At 42.2% G+C, this 22,293-nt stretch overlaps 1 protein-coding gene across 3 annotated transcripts in view; it reads right to left on the bottom strand.

Moving 5' to 3' along the window:
- The window catches only part of HS6ST2 (heparan sulfate 6-O-sulfotransferase 2), a gene marked incomplete at its 5' end in the record, with an annotated part of 290,174 nt that overhangs the window by 59,508 nt on the left and 208,373 nt on the right, over positions 1 to 22,293 (bottom strand). The window contains one exon of one of the 3 annotated variants that reach the window (XM_081223274.1): positions 21,875 to 21,907. The exons of the other annotated variants lie outside the window; for them this stretch is intronic. Within the exon in view, the coding sequence (XP_081079400.1) occupies positions 21,875 to 21,907 (33 nt within the window). The remainder of the gene's footprint in view (positions 1 to 21,874; positions 21,908 to 22,293) is intronic. 3 annotated transcript variants of the gene reach the window in all.

Raw genomic sequence — 22,293 nt, 5'->3', positions numbered from 1 at the left:
TGCTTGCTGGTGGTTATAGGAAGCAGGTCATTACAAAGGGCAGATGATAAAATTTCCTCTTAATCTCATTTGGGATTATTAGGAAACTTAATATTACATTTTAGAAAATTTAAACATCTCATGTCCCTCTACAGAATACAATTTATAGTTAGAGGGTCAGCACAAGATTCCATTTTTCTAATTTGATTCTAAAAGTATGGTGGTTAATAGTGTAAGTCACTGAATTAAGTTCTATTGAGCCAGAGTGTCCCAGGGTCTAAACTCCCCTCTGGTTAAGAGCTGGGGCTCAGAGAAAGTTATTTAACTCTTTCAGATCAGGAAGCTACTTCTATTTAAAGCAGGAGTTGACAAACGTTTTCTGTAAAGGACCAGATAGTAAATATTTTTGGATTTGCAAACTTTGGTGCTGCAACGAAAAAGCAGACACAGGCAACACGTAAAAAAATATGTGGCGACATTCCAACAAAACTTTCTTTACAGACGTTGAAATGTGAATTTCATATCATTGTGAAGTGTCACAAAATATTTTTCTTAATTAAAGAAAAAAATTGAAATAAAAACCATACTTAGCTCACAGGCCATGCAAAAACAAAACAAAACAAAAACAAAAAAACCCTGCAATGAACTGGATTGGCTTGGAGGCTGTAATTTGCCGACCTCTGATATAAAACCCACATCAGCAACTTCCCTAGGACATTAAAAGAGTCTTCAGTTTCCCAAGGTACTAACTTCTAAGTAGTAAGCTCTGAGAGATTCAGGTGCTTTATGGTCAAATAGCAGCAGTTTACCTCAGTGAATGTATGAGTTTGGAAAAAAAGAGACATAATTTTTGTAAGTTCCAATCTCATACAGAGGTTTCTCCTCACCTCCTCCCTTTCTCAGCGTCTTGCCTTCACCTTCTTTCTTTCTTCCATTTTTTTTTTTTTAGTAACCACAGTTCCTTTTCACCGTGTTTTTAGAACTCAAGAACAGTATCTGGAAATCCATTATCAGTATTTATTCCTGACCTAGGATCTTCCACTGACGTGTCTCCCAGAACTGCCCACTGGATCTTAAGTCCATTCCAATTCTGTGGTAGTGTTATGCACACACAGAACGTTTTGATGTTTTTATTCACAAATCCTTTTAGAAATGACAGGAACAGGGACTTCCCTGGTTGCACAGTGGTTAAGAATCCACCTGCCAATGCAGGGGACATGGGTTCGAGCCCTGGTCCGGGAAGATCCCACATGCCGTGGAGCAACTAAGCCCGTGCGCCCCAACTACTGAGCCTGCGCTCTAGAGCCCGCGAGCCACAACTACTGAAGCCTGTGCACCTAGAGCCCGTGCTCCACAACAAGAGAAGCCACTGCAATGAGAAGCCCGTGCACTGCAACAAAGAGTAGCCCCTGCTCACCGAAACTAGAGAAAGCCCGCGCACAGCAACAAAGACCCAATGCAGCCAAAAATAAATAATAAATAAATAAGTAAGTAAATAAATGACAGGAACATAAAGTAAAACCTTCCTCAGTCCCTTTAAAAAAAAAAAAGCATTCAAACTCCACTTCAGAAAAGAGATCCCATGTACAACACACTATCATTTAAAACGCCACCGGTAACGCCATCGACAATACTGGCAGTTGAAGTCAAGATGCTATGGTGAACAGCACTGTGCACACTGTAAAGTGCTACATGCAAGTGTTAGCAATAGTTGGTGGTATTATTATGTCAAGTGTCAAGGATGCAAACGTGTCAACATGAATTTTTGTGAAAGAGCCAGAGTTATTGCTGGGCTACTGGAATTGTCCCCAAGCAGCAGATGAAGGTCTGCTCTCATCTAATAAAGTGAAACACCTGGGCTATAGAGCCGATTCTAGCTCTATTTCTGCTGAGACTAGCCGAGGACAAAGGGTAAATCACCTAACTTCCATGAGCCTTCCTCCTCATTTTGTAAAATGGAAGGGCTTGGAAAGATCCTGAAAGACCCTTCCACATTACGATTTCTAAGCGTTTTAAGTCAGAAACGATGACAAAGGACGAAAGTGAAGCTTGCTACCTCAATGTCAGAAAAATGATCAAACAATAAACACTTCTAGCTGCTCCTGTCTGGCTGTCACTGGGCATGATGGGAACAGAGGAGGTGCTTTTCTTGCACAGTCAGTTGCCTCATTTGCCATGACTGTGTGGTCGCTGCCACTCTTTCCAAAACAAAATTTAGACCTGACTTATAAGTTATGGCTATTTATTGCACGTCTGGAAGGTTAAGCGCAGTGAGGTCCCAGACAAAAAAAGGTCAATAAGCCCTAAGGTTGTTTTACGGGAATACATATCTCGATGGGCTGTAGTATTTGAATGCCTTTGGCCTAGAATAAAACCCTTCAGGATAAAAACTACTTCCAGCTAATCACTCAAACAGCAACCGTCTCTGAGGGATTTTTCTCTTTAACTCTTCTTCATCTTGAACTCTAGGCAGTGTCTCCTCAGTTCCGTTAAAAGTAAACCTCTTCCCCTTCACCAGGCGAATTTTAATAAGTTGCGTATTTTGAACAGTTCCACACTCCCTGGATGTCTTAGTCTGACAAGGCACAGCAGGAGTGCTCCACATGTGAGGGATAAAGGCATGGCTCTCTGACTTGTGCACGGCTCAAAAGCACTGGCTCAAACCCATGGGGAGATAAACAACAGAAGCATCTGTTTCCAGGTTTGTCCCTTGGGCTGGGGGGGGGTAGTCGGTTGTTTATAGAACAATTTATGGTTACAATTTCGGCTGATTACCTGATTTCTTAATCCAACTCCTAATCACAGATCAAACACGGGTTCCAATAATGAAGTAATTTCAGGCATGATTACAAACAGCCTCCTACTGAAGGCTTTTGCCTTGGAACAAGGAGCTCTCACCCCATGCTCAGCATAACACAGATCAGGACAAGTGATGGGATTGCAGCATCCACCCACCCCATTCTACCCTCTGGACTCTTGAGCTATTAATATCTTTGGACAAAATGGCTATTTCGCCCCTCCCTTGCTGGACCTCCTCAGATGGCTCCCTGTTGCCTACCAATCCAGGTCTGCATCTCAGCCTGGCTTCCGAGACCCTCCATGATGCAACCCAGCCTCACGCATCTTCTAAAGGCCACACCACTGTCCTTTCCAGATCCTCTACGCTTGTGTTTGCTTCTGGGCCTTTACAAAGCTGCTTCCTCTGCCTGGACGGCCCTGCTCCATCTCATCCTCCCAGCAAACTCCTGCTTCTCTTTAAAAACTTACAGTGGTTGCCTTTTCCTTAGTGTATTCTACTCCACAGCCGTGGGCAACATCAATCTCTTCCTCCTGGCTCCATTTTGTTCAAATCTGATTATATCACATTTAATCATAAGATTTCTCTACACTTTATCTTTATGTCCAACTTTTGTGGACTGTGGGCTTTTTTGAGGATAAGTGGACTGTGTTTCATCTTGGCATTTCCCCCACCTCCTTTACGTACAGGCCGATTGGCCCTCAGCAAATGTTTTCTGAATGAGTCTGGATGGCATATAAGTGTTTAGTATGCCTTTGATTTATAGCAGAGGGAGCCAGAGAAAAATCCTCTTGTGCAGGACTATGAAATGACCTCAAAGGATGGTAGAGTGCCTACCTATTCTGGGTCATACTTGTGATACTGTCTTTCTTCCCATATAGCTGAATGTCTCACGTGATAAGCATGGCAGACACCAGGGCAGCCCCTAGGAATAGGTTACAAATCACAATAACTTTCAGGAACTAGAGGCTTTGAAGTCTGTAACTTGGACATTTGCAGGCTGACCTGGCTTCAGGGCAATGATAGAAATGGGAGCAGTGTCTTGCCGAGACTTCCCAGCCATCGGCTTAGAGGTTCCTGTAAGCCCACGCTGCAGAAGTGACCTTCACATACTCCTCAGACAGCAAAGGAGGGTGGCATTCACTGTTGGTGTCAACAGGCTCTAGGAATAAAGGGTTTCAGGGAAGGCCAAGGTTCTCTAACTGGTGTTTAAGGAAGGAGCTCAGAGGGCAGAGCCTGAAAGGAGCAGCAGGGTATAAACAGAAAGACCATGCTATGCTTGTGCTTTGAACTTCAGCACCACTGTTAAATAAAGGAGGGGAGATAAAGAAGGCGAAGGCTGAACCCAATTAAAATCATTGGAGGAATCTACATTAAATGTATTTTTTTTACCACCAGCTGAGTGTAAACTACATGAACACTGCTAAAAACATTAAGATTTTGCTTAACCCCAAGGATAGCTTTTGAGTTTAAATAACTCTTCCAGTGTCTCTAAAAGAAGGATTTTTCTTTTTCTTTTATTATTATTATTATTATTATTTTTATTTTTGCAGTACACGGGCCTCTCACTGTTGTGGCCCCTCCCGTTGTGGAGCACAGGCTCCGGATGTGCAGGCTCAGTGGCCATGGCTCACGGGCCCAGCTGCTCTGCGGCATGTGGGATCTTCCCGGACCAGGGCACGAACCTGTGTCCTCTGCGTCGGCAGGTGGACTCTCAACCACTGCGCCACCAGGGAAGCCCAAGAGGGATTTTTAAAGGAAAGTGAGCTAGTTAGTACACTAGCAGAGATTGTCTTACCTCCTTAACAGACCTAAGATGATCTCAGCCTCTACCTGCCCATCCCCGTGTGCCCCGAAAACTTTTAAGTCACGTGTTTAACACCACATCACATGTCAGTACTCAGGGAACGGGTCTGCAATGAATGCGCAGGTCTTATTTTACAATCATGTTCCCTGAAGAAAACTGACGCAGCCATCACAACACTCATTTAATGTATTTTAATGTAATCGATTGTTTAAAAATAAGACTCCTGCCTTCATTCCACAAACATTGACTGAAAACCTATTGGGTTTCAGGCAGTAGGCCGGACACTGGAGACACGATGATGAATGAGACAACAGCGCTGAACTCCACGGCACACAGTCTAGTGAGGGATGCAGATGGTTAGAAAATAACCCATCTCTTCTTCCACCATTTGACTGAGCTGCTCTCTTAAGGGATGATCAGTGACGGCCTGCTGGCCAAGTCTAGTGACCTCTTTTTTTTTTTTTTTTTTTTTTGTGGTACGCGGGCCTCTCACTGTTGGGGCCTCTCCCGTTGCAGAGCACAGGCTCCAGATGTGCAGGCTCAGCGGCCATGGCTCACGGGCCCAGCTGCTCCGTGGCATGTGGGATCTTCCTGGACCGGGGCACGAACCCGTGTCCCCTGCATCGGCAGGCGGACTCTCAACCACTGCGCCACCAGGGAAGCCCTAGTGACCTCTTTTTAAGAATTAGCCTTCTTGGCAATCTTATTCCTGTGACATCTGAGGAAAGACCTGATTGAATTTAAACACCAAGCCCTGCAAATATCTAGAGGAAGAGCTCTCCAGGAAGAGACAAGAACAAGTGCAAAGGCCCTGAGGTAGCAGCAGGCCTGGTATGTTTAAGGTGAAGCAAGGCGACGGGTGTCATTAGAGAAGGATGGGCACAGGACAGAGCAATAAAATATGAAGTCAGTGAGAAAACAGGCGCCAGGCTATTGCAGGCCTTTGAAGGCCATGGGGAGTCCTCAGTCTTGTATTCTTTGTGAGATGAAGTGTCACTACAGGATTTTGAACAAAGGAGTGACAAAACCTGAATTAACATTTTCAAAGGATCTTGATTTCAGCTTGACTGCTGCGTGGAGAACAGGCTGTAAGGAAGCAGTGGTGGAAGCAAGGGAACCAGCCTTTGACAGTGACCCATGTAAGAAATGATGGTGACTTGCTATGGAAAACAGTATGGATGTTCCTTAAAAAACTAAAAAAAGAGTTGATCTCACCATATGATCCAGCAATCCCACGCCTGGGTATATATCTGGAAAAGGCGAAAACTCTAATTTGAAAAGATACATGTACCCCAGTGTCCATAGCAGCACTATTTACAATAGCCAAGACATAGAAGCAACCTAAATGTCCATTGACAGAGGAATGTCTAAAGAAGATATGATATATATATATATATATGTGTGTGTGTGTGTGTGTGTGTGTATGAATATTACTCAGAGATAAAAAAGAATGAAATATTGCCATTTGCAGCAACATGGGTGGACCTAGAGATTGTCATACTGAGTGAAGTAAGTCAGTCACAGAAAGACAAATATCATATGATATCATTTGTATGTGTAATCTAAAAAAGTGATACAAATGAACTCATTTACAAAACAGAAATAGATTCACAGGCACAGAAAACAAACTTATGGTTACCAAAGGGGAAAGGGGGTCAGGGAGGAAAAAATTAGGGGTTTGGGATTGATAGATACACAATACTATATACAAAGTAGATAAATAGCAAGGACCTACTGTATAGCACAGGGAACTATATTCAATATCTTGTAATAACCCATAATGGAAAAGAATCTGACAAAGAACATATATATATATGTATGTATGTATGTGTGTATAACTGAATCCCTTTGCTGTACACCTGAAACTAACACAACATTGTAAATCAATTATACTTCAGTATAAATAAATAAATAAACAAAAAGAAACGGTGTCTTGGAAGAAGATGGCAGAGGAGATGGTGGTGAGGGAGGTCAGATTCCAGATATATTCTGAAGGCAGAGCAGGCAGAATTTGCTAATGGATTAGACGTGGCCTGGGAGAGAAAAAGACACATGAAAGATACTCTGAGGCCTTGGGGGAGTAGAGGTGCCACTTACTGAGGTGGGAAAGATTGTTAGAGCAACAAGTTTTGGGGGAAAGTCAGGAGTTGGTTTTGGGGCAGGTGAAGTTTGAGATACCAATTAAGCGTCCAGTGGCAATTGGGGCTGAGAAGTTGGCTCTACGAGTCTGGAGACCAGGGGAGAGTTCAGGCCGGTGATGCACATGGAAGCCAAGCCTGTCCCCAGCCTTCCAGCATCCTCTCCAAGCAGGCTCCACAGTGCCTCGACTGACGTCCTCAGCCACATAGTGTAAGAACAACCTTGCCTGAAGCCAGCCTGGCGTCCTCACGCATCTTGCTCACCACCCTGGCCTTTGTTCTCAGGACTCGTTTGGCCTGATAAAGCGAGAGTTCTAGTGATGGCAAAAGCTGCTTAAGAAAGTACATATGGATGGGTGCAATGTAGATCCTGTTTCCCTGACCAGCTATCTTTCACTGAAGAAACACATTATTGATGAAGTTTCTTTTCTTCTAACGCGTACAAGCAGCAGAATGTGAAGATCTGGATAACTTCAGAATGGAGTCTTAGATGCCACAGAGAGACCAACATTCAATCAAATTCATCTGGAGGGGGACCTACCATCAGGCCGTGCACCCTCAAGTTAAACTCTTGGGCTATTACTTTAGCGGGAGTTGGTAAATTGTAAGCAAAGCAAGAAAATCACAGTGTTTTGTTTTTTGCAAAAAACAACGAAAGTGAAATCAACCACATACTACAACCTGTCTGGAGCCTCATTTTTTGCTGCACTCAGTTTGTCTTCTAGGTACCTGGTTAGCCCCTTACTAAAGTCACTTGCTGGCTGCTGGGAGCTTGACAAGTACTAACTATTCTCATCAGCTCCCCAAACCCGCAAACTAGATTCACAAAATTAAAAGTGGTAAAATTGGAAAGCCTGGAGAATACAATGTGTTCCAAATTATCCACAGAGCTTTAGAAACACAGACAGGTATGCAGACAGAGTTGGGCATGAAAATGCGTGGTAGGTTATTTGAGTTTCCTCATCCTCAGGTGGTACCAGCCCCTCCCTACACGCCCTCCCCCCATAGAAGGTTCTGTTGGGGGAGCTGAAGTAATGGTCATATGTACAAAGCCTGACATCTGAGTTCTCCTTCCATTTGGGTATGAGAGGTCATTTACAGATCCTCACATAGCTACTCTTCTGAGCCTGTAGAGGAAAGAAAGACGGCCATACCAGTCAGAAAATGACTCGACAGTGGCCCTCAGAAGGCTAGGCCAGTGCCAGGCAAAGGAAAGCTGCCAATTCCTCAGATCATCATGGCAGTATCAAAAGTGAGCAGACGATTCTGTGGATCTGGCTGGTCCGCTTTGTAATTCAATGTGCATTGGCCCACCCTAATATTGGCCTTATCTTATTTTTGTGAAGCTAGCAGACGCATGTTTGCAGTCAGTCTGTCTGTTTGCACACCTGTCTCTGTGTATTTTCTACCTACCCACCTGCCTGGCCTTTTCATTTCCTTAGCACCCAAAAGTAGAACTGGAGAGTTGGTAAGTTCCATAGAGTCGCCTTCTGGCACAACCCCTCATTTTACAGATGGAGAAACCGAGGCCCAAAGACAAGTGACTGAACCAAGGTCTCACAGTGATTTTAACAGCAGAATTGGAATGTTAATCCTAAATTGGCTGATTTTCAGTTCTTGGTCTTTGTCCATCTCTGACTCAGCCTCTTGCTGCTTTGTTCGTCTTCCTTTCTTTAAAATTTTTTTTTTTTTTTTTTTTTTTTGCGGTATGCGGGCCTCTCACTGCTGTGGCCTCTCCCGTTGCGGAGCACAGGCTCCGGACGCGCAGGCTCAGCGGCCATGGCTCACGGGCCCAGCCACTCCGCGGCATGTGGGATCTTCCCGGACCGGGGCACGAACCCGTGTCCCCTGCATCGGCAGGCGGACTCTCAACCACTGCGCCACCAGGGAAGCCCAAAAAATTTTTTTTAATTGAAGTATAATTGATTTACAATGCTGTGTTAATCACAGCAAAGTGATTCAGATATTCACATATCCTGTGATAAACCATAATGGAAAAGAATATTAAAAAATTAAAAAAATAAATTTTACAAAACATCTTCCTTTCTTTATCTCTGCATTCCTGCTCCTCTCTCTGTCTTTGTCTCTTGTACACACAAGCCTTGGGAAATTAATCTTGGTTTGGCACGTGCCTTACTTTTGCAACATTTTCTCACAAATGCTCACATCCCTGTAACATAAATACTTCGTCAACCCCCATTAATTTACTGCATTGTCTCAGCTCCAAGCTTTGGTCATGTCTTGGTAATATGTCCTTTTGCTAAAAAGGCCAAACTAAGCACCTTTACTATTCCACAGATGTTGCTTTCACCTGTGGGATTATTATAACTCAGAAATATCTCAAGGCTAGTTACTTGAATTAATTTTTATGATACCTCTTCTACCCCCAAGTTGACCCTGACCATAGAGTATTTAAAATACTGTGCATATTTCCCCATGGCAAATTGAGAATCCACTTTTAATTTGATCCATACTTTTCCAGTGTAACTTGTTGATAGTTAAAAAGAAAAGAAAGAATATTGCTTGCTTTTTCATCCCCAATTTAAAAAATAACACTATAATCTATTGCATATTATACACAAAACAGCTTTCAACTTGAAAAGTCACAAAAACAGAGAGAATACTCTCTAGAGGTTTCACAAATCCTGGAGAATGTGACTTGCCACTTTCTGTTTTCTTTGAATTTATATGAGAAAGGAAATGAGCATATTTCTTTGTGACAGATATGGTTTCCAGTTGTTGTCTGTTTTAGATTATAAGCTCCCAGAAGACAGGGCTGTCTTAATCCTCTGCTCAGTGGCTATTTAGTGTTTGATGTAAACAGGCAATGAATCTGCTTTTGCCTCAGCTGCAGTTGATGCTAGAAATGGAGCTGGTGTTGCAAAAAGAAAAAAAAAGAAAATCAAGGCTGGCTTCTCACAACAGGTCAGCTGAGGGTTACTCTGACCAAGTCTGATTCTGCATTCAAGGACAAACTCTAGAATATTCCTTATAAACTCCACTTATTTTGAAGCTAGATTTCACAATTCTACCTGCCTTTAAAAATTGGCAAATAGACTTTGTAAAATTGAAGTATAGTTGATTTACAATGATGTGTTAGTTTCAGGTGTACAGCAAAATGATTCAGTTATACATACATATATATCTATTTTTTTCAGATTCTTTTCCCTTATAGGTTATTACAAAAGTAGAGTTCCCTGTGCTATAGAGTAGGTCCTTGTTGGTTATCTATTTTATGTATAGTAGTGTGTATATGTCAGTCCCAAACTCCAATATGTATGCAGGTGTATCATATCAAGGCTGCAAAGAGATTTATTTCAGGTAAAGAACATGAGCATACCTGCTCCATCACTTTCTCTCATAGAATAGTTCCCTCAGTCTCTTCTGACTCAATAGCCTCAACCTAGTGCAGACTCTTTAAGGTACTAACTGTGTACCTTTATATTAGCATGCGCCATATTCCGTCACACATTTATTCCTGTCTCCCCAGTTCGACTGGGCGTACCATAAAGGTAGCATCTCTCTCTGATTCACCCTTGTGCCCTCAGTGCCTGGCACAGTGTCTGGCAGAGCAGTTGCTCAAGTAGACACCCTCAGAGCAGATCAATTCTTTTCAAAGTGGGGGGGCTAAAATGACACTAAAGATGCAATTAAATGGCAATCATTGGCTTCCTCCCATTTTACAAAACCATCTTTATTAGCCCTCTTTACTGAGGACACAATCAAGATTTCTAGAACACATGGAATCACTAAAGAGAAGTGGACACCACTTACGTTAGCACAGGAAGGAGCACACAAAGGGTTTTTGGTTCTCCTATCATAGCTTCCTTCATCCGTTCATCTTAACATTGTTGCTTATAAACATTTTCTTTTTTTCTACACTCAAATTGATTACATCTCATCAAAATGGTATATTAGCATTCTACAGATTTATTTGATACAAAATAGCATAAATGAAATTTCATTTTATTGGGGCTAATAAAATGAAAGGACTAAAGTATAAGCTGTCATCACCAAGTTTCATGCATTACAGCTGTATTACATAGTATGAAATATCTCAATATTTATTTTATATCCCACTCCCAATCCTAGGATAATTTTTACCAACACAATAGTTAAAGTACATTTGCCAATGATGACAAGGATTAACCAGAATAAAAGAGAAGCAGGGAAATAGAGACACTGCTACTGATAGCGAAATATGCCTAAATAATCATTGAAGGACAGTACCCATTGCTTGACTCCTTTCACTGCATTTAAAAACAAAGACGTGTAGGGCTTCCCTGGTGGCGCAGTGGTTGAGAGTCCGCCTGCCAATGCAGAGGACACGGGTTCGTGCCCCGGTCCGGGAAGATCCCACATGCCGTGGAGCGGCTAGGCCCGTGAGCCATGGCCGCTGCGCCTGCGCGTCCGGAGCCTGTGCTCCGCAACGGGAGAGGCCACAACAGTGAGAGGCCCGCGTACCGCAAAAAAAAAAAAAAAACAAAGACGTGTAGGGCTTCCCAGTTGGCGCAGTGGTAGAGAGTCCACCTGCCGATGCAGGGGACACGGGTTCGTGTCCCGGTCCGGGAGGATCCCGCATGCCGCGGAGCAGCTGGGCCCCGTGAGCCATGGCCGCTGAGCCTGCATGTCCGGAGCCTGTGCTCCGCAACGGGAGAGGCTACAACAGTGAGAGGCCCGTGTACTGCAAAAAAACAAAAACAAACAAACAAAAAACCCAAAGAAGTGTATAGCACTACTCAACATATAATGTATTTTTATTGGCACTCAAAAAATATTACATTAAGTACATATAACCCTCATTTGGGACCAAAACTATTATCCATCAATTTGATCTTCCATATGAGACCGGGCTCCATGTCATTTCTGATGTTTCCAAAAATCATGTCCACCCACAAAGGATAAAATTTGTCCCCACTGAGTTTATTCCAAAGATGACCCATTCCCTATCTAGCACTCTGCTTATTTCTTTCATAACACCTATCACAATCTGGACATGCTTTATTGACTTGCTTACTTTGGATGGTTTGTATCCATCACCAGAATGTAAACTCCCTGAGAGCTTTACCTGTCTTATTCAATTGTCAAATCCCCAGCACTAAGAATAGTGTTGGCTTATGGGAGGTGCTCAATAAATATCTCTGTAATGATTGAACAAACTAATTACAAATAAATCTTCAACTACAGTACTAGACAAACACCAAGTTGGAGGTCCCCTCCTGGCTCCCCCAAATCTACTCATGGCCATCACCTGTTTCCTTCAGTCTCAATATGACTGAGTGCCAACCACATCTGATTGCAGGCCATGAAAAGAAGTGAACAAGAGTGCCTATTGCCAAGAGGTGAAACACCTCTTCCATGAGAAGAGGAAATCAGAGTTCTTGTGCTTGAGATTGTTATAGGACAGAAGGTTGAGAAAGAGGACCATCCCCTAGTTATTCTGCTTTCACTCTGCACTCAGATTAGAAATGCAATGCTCTAGTACTCACGTTCATGTAGATTGAATTTAAAGTTGACCTCAAGAGTATTATTTTATTTATAAATATTTTACTAGCATTGTAAAATAGACACTGAAGGTGCTCATATAGAAAGGAGTAAATGAGGCTTATGGAACTTTCCGGGTGGATGGCTTAACATGAGGTTTTACGATCACCGAGTATTAAACCACATGGCTCTTCAGTGATATAACATTGTATGGTTTTCAGGGAATCTTCATTCAAAGCTCCTATCCTGTCACCTATTTCATTTTCTCAAAAAACATACCAGCATTTATAACTAATTAATTTTTTGAGGTTCTCTTAGTTTATTTCACCCTTATGAATTTCAGAAAACCCTCAGTGTTTCCCACATAACCAGAAATTGTCTCATTAATTAGTCGAGAAAGGTTATTTGAGCAAAAGAATATCCCAGAGACTATGTTCCCCTGCATAGGTTCGGAAGGTAGGCTATGGTCTAAAAGGTGTTCGTGAAAGCATCACATAAGGTTCATTTCTTCCCTGTAGCTTTTATTCCTTTTCATGCAAAAAAGCTGTAATGGGCTTAAGAAACTCTTTATTTTGCCTCACGCATCATCTGACATTGTCAAATCAATTCATATGAAAAAATCAGAGAAAGACTATGCACAGGCTCCTCATAAAGTCTTATGCACATTTACATTTTAATATAAGAACAATCAGTAAAGGCCACTGAAAGGCCCACTTATGCCCGTTTAGAATGACTCTGACATTCCACAGTTGTACATGAGCAGCCTTCTTTTAGGGCTCCCAAAAAATGAACAAGAATTCCCAGAGAAGAGAAGGTAAACTGGCGAGCAGAAATAAAGTTGGAAATTGTAAAAGCCATGAGAAAAAGACCAATGTGCAACCAAATGCCGTTTACACATGGTGTCTGGCATACCCAGGGCCCAAATTATGAAAGTTGAAAAGTTTTCAAACTGCATCAGGCCTTGATGAAGCCCCCTTATAATTCCAGTGTCTGGCTGATAAGGCGATGCTGAGCTGTCCAGAAAATCAACGGAGCAAATTGGATGGGCAGCCAATGAAAGTGAAGGGACAGGAAGCCCCATGGTGCCACCGTGACAGTCATTTTTTTTCCTAGGTGCAATTTTAGAATTTCAAAGAAGGCTATTTGCCAAATAGGAAATATTTCAACTCTGGAAGTGGAACAGAAATAATCTAGTAATTTCTACCTTGTAAAATAGTGTTCTCCATTTTACGTGCTCATAAGATCTCCTATGATATATAGTTGTACTATGAATGCTCTGGACAAGACAGTGAGACCAAACTAATGGAAAATATTGCACACACACACACAAAGAAACCATCTAGAAGAGTGAAATAGAAAGACAAGGCAGAGGCAACAAACACCTGGAAAAGGATTCAAGGTACTGAGAACCTAAAATAAAAGACATTTAAACCTTTTGATGGAGAAAGGGCTAGAGCTGTAATTAAGAATGAGCATTAAAGAAATGATGTATACACTTAACCATGGAGCCCCAGTCTATAGCCACAATTCTCCCTGTCTTCATTTATTTCAACTGAATCTTGAATTTTAGGCTCTATTTCCAATCCAGCTACTCTCTCCTCTTTGTGACCCTGGACTATCAGCTGGCCCCAAACCCTCCAAAATAAATGCACTTTACCTATTCCTAAGGGATTTTGCCCCCTTTCATTGATAAACTTCTGTGAGAGTAAGGAACTACCAGTGCTGTGAACAGAAGTAGCACCCAGAATTAAACAGCAAAAGCAAGCAAAGAAGCAAACAAGATTCCCAGGTAGCACAGGTAATTCCAAATCAAGGCACCGGACAGGATGCAGTTGACCTGGATTCTTGTTCTAAGTCTGCCACAAACTAGCTGTGTGTACTTAGATAAGTCACTGTCTTGGTGGGTATCTATTTCCTCACCCGCACAACATTACAACCTTTTAATGAGAGCCATACAGTAACTCTCTGTGCTATCTCCCTCACCTCTTTCCATAAGCCCTATTCTTCTTCAGTGTCAAGATACTGTGACGGTAAATCAGAGATGCACTTCTTTGGAGTTTCCAAACCCTCTTGGATCTTCTTCTTCGGACTCCCTGACCACAAAATCAAGCCCAACTTTTCTCTGGACTTTCAAATGACTGAATTCCTAAAATCTAGTCATGGAGCTGATTCTTGTGTTTAGAACATGGCGAGTATCGGAATAATAAGTGGAATAGTAGCAACATAGAAGGGAGTGGCCAGTGTACTTCAGATGTTGGTGACTTTCTATCTCTTCCACCTTCTCCAAACCCACGCTTCCTGCTTCCCCATCTTCTCCCACAAAGCCCAGTGCAGCAAATGTAGGGAAGGTGTGGGGAAGTTAGGGAAGGCGAGCTTTCTAACTCCTACTTTAGTTCCTAACTGGGCTTTGGCTAGGTGCTGAGGCAGACAGCACAGCCATGGCTGCAAGAATCCTGAGTGGGAGCACAGGGAGATCGGCTCGGTGCTTTGTGACCGCCTGGAGGGGTGGGATGGGGAGGGTGGGAGGGAGGGAGATGCATGAGGGAAGGGATGTGGGAACAGATGTATATGTATGACTGATTCACTTTGTTGTAAGGCAGAAACTAAAAAAAAAAAAAAAAAAAAAGAATCCTGAGTGGCCCTCTAAGAGTTAAGATGCTTTTCTTGGCACCTAACGCACTAGTGGGCAACACCTATGCCATGTCATTTTGAAGCGAACTTAGAACGCCTTCCTTCGTTTCAGTGGTATTTGGTTCTTTTTGAAGATTTCCTGTGGGCAAGCTGAAAAGACAGTGAATTTTCAGATATTCACATATAAGAAGTTGACAATTACGTTTGTGGTGTTGAATTGTTGCCCTCCCTGGCAGAGGTTAAAACAAGAAGCAATGTTTTAACTTCTTGTGACATTTACAAGAATTGTAGAGCTGGCTTTTGCTGGAAAACTTATGCTTAATCTACGCAGTTCTGATACACTGGAAAATGTTCCTACACATCCACTTTATTTATTTATTTATTTATTTATTTATTTTTTGCGTTATGCGGGCCTCTCACTGTTGTGGCCTCTCCCCTTGCGGAGCGCAGGCTCCGGACGCACAGGCTCAGCAGCCATGGCTCACGGGCCCAGCTGCTCTGCGGCATGTGGGATCTTCCCGGACCGGGGCACGAACCCGTGTCCCCTGCATCGGCAGGCGGACTCTCAACCACTGCACCACCAGGGAAGCCCCCTACACATCCACTTTACAAAATTAAACAGAATGTTGGAAAGAGATCTTGGCCCACGTCTCTGAAAACAACTAATTGTACCACTTTAGAGCTAGAAAGAACCTAGGGATCATCTACTTGGAACACTGGTTTTATAGATGAAGAAACAGGCTCAGAGAAAGGAAGTGCTGTGTCTAAGGTCATATAGCAGGGAGACCCTTGTCTTCTGATCCTCAAACTGGGGCTCTTCCCACCACAGAAGTGGGCAAAACCAAATGCCACCACAATTACTAACCTTTCATGCCTGTGTTTTTCTTTCAACAGGTAGTTTGTCTTGAGTAACAAAAACGCTTTGAGTAATCAAGTAAAATATCCCTAAGGGTTAGTAGGCCTATTTACATTCTATGACAGGGAAGTGGGTTAATCTGCCGAATTCTAATGCTGACAAAGATAAGAAAAGTATGGAACAGAAGTTTAACAGGGAGCATACTTTGGGTTATACTTCAGGACTAGCTAAGGGGAGGTGGTCCTAACGACAGAGCGGCCAGGATCAGCAAAATTAGAATTGGTACTGAATCCAGGAAAGTATGAAGTAGAGGAAACCAAAGTGCCCATACAGAGTGTTGGTGAAATCTGTACAAAACCAATAAAACAAAGAGCAAAATTCACCTTGATCACACTCCACCCATCCGGTCACTCTCTGTCCACTCTGGTTTTATTTTTTTCATGACATTTATCACTCTCTGAGATTAGCTTGTATATTTGTTTATTTTCTGTCTCCCTCCAACACGTGTGCATGTGAGTGTGTGCGCTCGCACACATACACCCAACATGCCCTTTAAGAAACACAAGAACAGACACCTTGCCTGTCTTATTGTCCCCAATGCCTAGAACAGTGCCTGGAACATAGTAAGTGCTCAGTGGATATGTTTTGAATGAAAAATTTGAGAAAGGTAAAAAAAGACTACAATTGAGGCAAACTGAGAATAAACACATCCAAGACTATAAATTCAAGGATGTTTTTTACTATTCTTACTTCCAGTTAGAAAAAGAGAAGTAGGACTTCCCTGGTGGTGCAGTGGTTAAGAATCCACCTGCCAATGCAGGGGACACAGGTTCGAGCCCTGGTCCGGGAAGATCCCACATGCCGTGGAGCAACTAAGCCTGTGTGCTACAACTACTGAGCCTGTGCTCTGGAGCCTGTGAGCCACAACTACTGAAGCCCGTGTGCCTAGAGCCCGGGCTCTGCAACAAGAGAAGCCACCACAATGAGAAGCCGGCGCACTGCAATGAAGAGTAGCCCCTGCTCGACACAACTAGAGAAAGCTCACGCGCAGCAACGAAGACTCAACGCAGCCAAAAATAAATAAATAAAATAAATAAATTTTTTAAAAAAGAATAAGAGAAGTACATCAACGTCTCTATCTCATTTAGGGCAAGAGGAATAGGAATGCTGGTCAATATGTGCACCATTATTAGGACAGCTTTTGTGCCATGAAGGTCCTGAAGGGGGCACTGGCACAGTAAAAGGGGAGTGGTGCCATCTACAGAGCCATAGCAGGACTTTGGGGCATCAAGTTTGGTTTTCAAGATTACAAATGCAATGAGGGATCATTGGGACCTGAGAGTAACCTTGAAGGGGACTTTGAAATTGACAGCTGTATCCGAGAACACTTGGATTTAAGACTTGCAAACAAAGGGCCATGCCAAATTTCTAAAGAGGAAGCTGGGGTGCACCCAGGAAGGCAAGGAACTCACCCAGTTTTCTAGACCATTACAATTTGGAGGGTCTGATGACCTCCACATATTCCACAGGGCAGTAATTCAGCTGGGAGGGATTGTACTTAATTTTGGGAAGGAGGGGAATAAGGTCATCCTCCTTCAAAAGGAATATTGTCCCCTGTGCTAATGCTATAAGCTAGGTCTGTAGCTTCTGTAAGAATAGCTCATTTACAAAGAATTCTCCTAACAATACTATACACATTAACCAAGATTTGTCTATCCCTTTGCTCTAAGTTTTAGGTTAGACGTAATCATTCCTACTCTGGCCTGAAACACCGAGAGCCAACTTGAAATGTAAAATCCCAAAGTAATTCAATATTTGCTAAATTTAAAGGAAGTAATCAATTTCTAATTCGAATTTATGTGCATTCTTTCCCCACTTTAGCACTGTCTTTATCTCCCTTAAGTTCCTCTTTGGCCATTACGATTTTCAGCAAGGTTGTAGTCATTGAATAACCTGTCACACACTGCAGATATTTTGAGACCAAATTAAACTCTCAATGTACTTGCATATAACTAAAGAAAACTGTATTAGACACTTCAGGACAAAGACTCTGTATGTTCTGTATTGACAGCCTGTTGCTCCACAGAGAGCGTGGCATCTAGTAGGTGTCCAGTAAATATTCGCAGAATAAATGAAAGAAAAAATCTATCTCCTCTCTGATAGAATTATTTTCACACATTCAAAATCTCAGGTATATCTGACCAGGCATGTGTGTATGTGTCTATTCCCACATGCTCATCTTTCAGGATGAAGACATTACTCGTCCTCTGGGCATGTATGCTTGTATAACAAAACACTGAAGCAAGATTCACCATACAAACTGTCCCAAGAAAGGTCATTTTAATTAACATTTCTTCAAATATACCAACATTCCAGCACATAAAAACTGATCTCGATTTTCATTTAGGCGAGCTGTTCCCTCTTCCCTAGAAAACATACACCTTTGAAAGTTTCCATTGCCAATTTATATCTCCAGTTCATAACAGAAATTCACAGTTAACTTGTCATGCTTTCCCTGGAAAGCTCGGTTTGAACCACTTTCCTAACTTAGACTACTTTTACTTCTGCTCAGACGACTGCCCGCGACTCTTAATACTTCTTGAAGCTAGATTCCCCCATCTGCATTCCTGAGGCAGGATGACAAAAGCCAGACTACACTTCAGCCTCCTAGGATATCCTGCCCTGGAGATGCTCAGCAGGCAATTGGAAATTGGACTTAGCCTGGAGCTCCGGAATAAGTTAAGAATTAGAGAGGTCAATTTGGGAATCATTAGTGTAGAGGTGAAAGGTGAAGCTATGTCAGGAGATGAAATTACCCAGAATGAGAACATAGCAAGAGAAGAGAAGCAGATCAATGACAGGACCTTGGGAATTGCTTCACTGAAAGGGGCGGGGGTGGTGGTGAGGAGGAACGCTCTGTGTGTGTGTGCGTGTGTGTGTGTGTGTGTGTGAAAAGAGATCCAACAAAGGAAACTTAAGAAGTGTTGAGAAGAAGACAGGAGGTAAACCAAGATAACTGAGGAACGCTTTCAAGCAAGAGAAGATGTGTAAAAGTTCCATAACCTCCAAAGAGTTCAAGAATATTGAAGCCAGAGAGGCCACTGGATTTTGAAACATGGTGGTCACAGATAGCCTTTGGGAAAGCAGTCTTCCGGGTGAACTCTGTGTGCCCATATGCGGATGTGAATAGGTGTATATGCACGTACACCAAACCACCATAAGATGAAATAGTAGTATTGAAGGAGGCTGGTACTGGGTGTACCAGACAATGGTGGTAATAACCACTACCATTTATTGACTGTTTACTATGTGCCGGGAACAGTGCTAAGCACTTGATATGCCCAATCTCAGTTTAATCCTTGAAACAACTCTATGAGGTGTCTACGTTTTATATGTGAAGAAACAAAGTCCACAGAGGTTAAAGAAGTGACTCAAGGTCACACTGCTAGAAAGTGGCAGCACCAGGATCAGACCCAAGGACAGTTTGACTCTAAAAGCCCATACTCTCAGTCACTGAAGTAATACTTCCATATGCTGACCTTAGCGAGGTAATCTGTGCATGAGGGGAAGAGAGCTGATACATTGGTTGAGTGTCTCCTATTGCCAAGGGCTTTGCATAGGACATCACCTTTCACCTATATACCATCAACATCATGGCTATGTTTAGGCAAACTGTATAAAGGCATATTTTTTAAAATCTGATTCATTTTTTTGGAAAAAATAGTTGAAGCTCTATGATTCCAAAACAACGAGTTATAATTCAAATGTATTTACTACAGTAGCTCCCAAGGGTTCGAAAGTTAAAAAAAAAAAAGTGTGGCATCATTGATTTGGTGGTTGTTACTGATATTCAAATTACTGACAAACGCATCTGAAAAGTGAGGGAATTTGACAGGATAATCTTAAAGGCCTCCTCCAGCCTCGACTTTTTATGATTCTCATATGCAGGTCTAATGTCAATAGTTTTAAAGGTATGGAATATGAAATAGAATGTAAATGCAGCAGCAGAACTGGTTTGTATGTCAGCATCCTTTTATTCCTTAAAGTTATAGAATTTATAGGGCCTAGTGTTAAAATATTATAAAAATAGTCTTTGGTTGTTTGTGGCATTGACTGCTAACTTAAGTAGAAGCTTGGAAACTCCATCACAAGATGATACCCTGAAAATCCAGCCAAATAATTTGCTTCCAACCAACTGCAGCCCTTATAATACGGCTGGCTATAGGAAAAAGAGAGAAAGAGAGAGTGGCAAACACCCTGGCAGTTAATGTTTTTGCTGTCTATAGAAAAACAAATGAGGTTCTGGTCTGAAACAATTAGCATCACTGTTCATTGTGCATGTGTGAAGCAATAATGCAAGGCATTTGGGATGGCTCCCACTGTTTGTTCCCTTCTTTCTCTGGATTAGAAAATCCATTCAGACAACTAAATAATAGCAAGCATTTATGCAACTTGTTAATTATGAGGCAGAGATAATCATAATCTTGTATATTTCTAAAAGTGCATGTACAATGGGGATTACCAAATGAATTGTTGCTTTATTATTTTACTAGTGGTCGAAAAACACGCTAGCCTTGCAAATAGCTTTCATACATCATTCAGTCCACCAGAATTAAAAATGGCCCCCATGGATGTTTACCAAAGCCAATTCTTTTCCATCTCACCATCTGTATTCCTCTCTTCCTTTCTCACAAACTAAGAGCAGGTAAAAATTATTCTAATAATAACTTCTGGTCAAACTGATCAGCCCCATAATAAAAATAAAGAATGAATCAAGATTTGCTTTGTAACATAGCAAAACTGTTAGAGAGAGATGATTCTGGCATGGAGCAAATTTCAAAACAAAAATAAAACAAAATTCTCAATATTTTCCCTGTGAAAGCCATTATAGGAATAATAGTCTGTAGGTTAATTGTCCATTATCTTAATGGTCATTCACTCCATTTTATTTTACAGATGAGGAAGTCAAGGTTCACAGCAGACATAGGACTTGAGCAAAGTCACCCCACTTGTTAGTAGCAATACCTAGTCCTCTTGCCACCATGACACATCCAATCTCTGATGCTTAAATGCCCTCCTATACTACTGTTGTGTGATTAGCTGTCTATGTGTGTCTATACCATTTATCTCAATGAATTTTAATCTGACTATGGAATTAAACCCTGAATTTACTCTTCTTAGATGTCAAATAAATCCACTGAGGCCCTGATGGGAATATGGAAGCCCAGCTACTGAAAGCCAAATTGGGCATCTAAGATATGGTCGATCTGCTCTATTTTAATGAGAGTCTGCCCCAGTGGAGGAATCCTAAGGCTATAACCTTTGCTCTTCCTAAGCTATCTGGCTAGGGAACAAATGATGTAAGTGGGTAGGAAGAGAAAGTAGAGACACTGGTAAACCTTTATGGAGCCAATAAGCCTAGAATAGGCCAAATATGGTACTGGTGAGCAGGATGATCTTAGATGACCACGTACCAAGCAACGAGAGCCACATTTACAAAATGGCTTACAATTCTCACCGCCTCTTCAGCACTGATGGCAATATGATGTCACAGCTTATGGCAACAGTCGTTGCCTGGAAAGACACTATTCTGTCGTATTCTCAACAGTCCCTCCCCCTGACAGGAACTTTCCTGTGTTTGATTAGATTGGCTCTGCTACAGAGTTTATGTCACAAAGGCCCCTGGCCTATGGGATTACTCTACCTTGCAAGTCTACATATGTACATACTTTACAATCCCTGATATTTTCCAGTAATTGATTTCCCTTCAATAAAATGCTGACCTAGGTGTTCCCTAAACCACCATCCAGCCTAGTGACAGGCAGGTGGGCCTGAAGCACCGTGGAGAACACTTTGTTGATGGTGGGGTTTTTATAACAGAACACTCTACTGTGTCATCCAATTTCAGCAAAAACGAAAAGAAGCTAGTAACCTACTGCCCAACTGTCCAGGGTGCTGGCCCTGAACTTTCATCCCACTTCTGAACTAGGTCAGCTTTATAGCTGAGACTACATGTCCCAGTAGTTTCAGCTGTTTTAAACTAAAAAAGAGCCCTGAAAAGAATCTGTCCAAGTGGAAACCAAACTATTTATTGTATGGAAATTAAACTGATAGGCAATGGCAGGGTCTATTTATTCTAGCTCACTTGGGTTCAGTTCAGCTAAAAATCCATTGTCACTTACCTTGCTGCATCTAGAATCTGAAAAATCCTCCACCTGTTAAAGGAACAGTAAAACCAGGTGCTAGCAAGAGCTTGGTAAGAGAGGAATTAAAATAATAAAAGTTTTCCAGTTTGCTTTGATAACATATTTTTCTAGCTTTCCAAACCACAAGGAAACAGCTCATGGATGGCTCCCCAACTTTGCTCCCCACTAGCTCCTCTCATGTAGTGGGGGATTATGAATCAGAGGGCTTAAAGGGGCAGGGCAGCACTGAAAGCCAAACCTCGGAAGGGCTATGAGCTGAGAATGATAGATCCTCCACTCGGTCGTAACTAAATCCATTCCCCTTCACACATGCGATGGCAATCTAAGCAAAAAACAAAAGTCAATAAACCAAAACCCAGACCATACCAAACCAAGCACTATGGCATCACTAAAAC

The sequence above is a fragment of the Mesoplodon bidens genome (assembly GCF_964165515.1).
Source record: "Mesoplodon bidens genome assembly, chromosome: X".
Taxonomy (NCBI): Eukaryota; Metazoa; Chordata; class Mammalia; order Artiodactyla; family Ziphiidae; genus Mesoplodon; species Mesoplodon bidens.
Note: the sequence above shows the minus strand (reverse complement) of the source record. Positions and strands in the feature narration are given on the sequence as shown.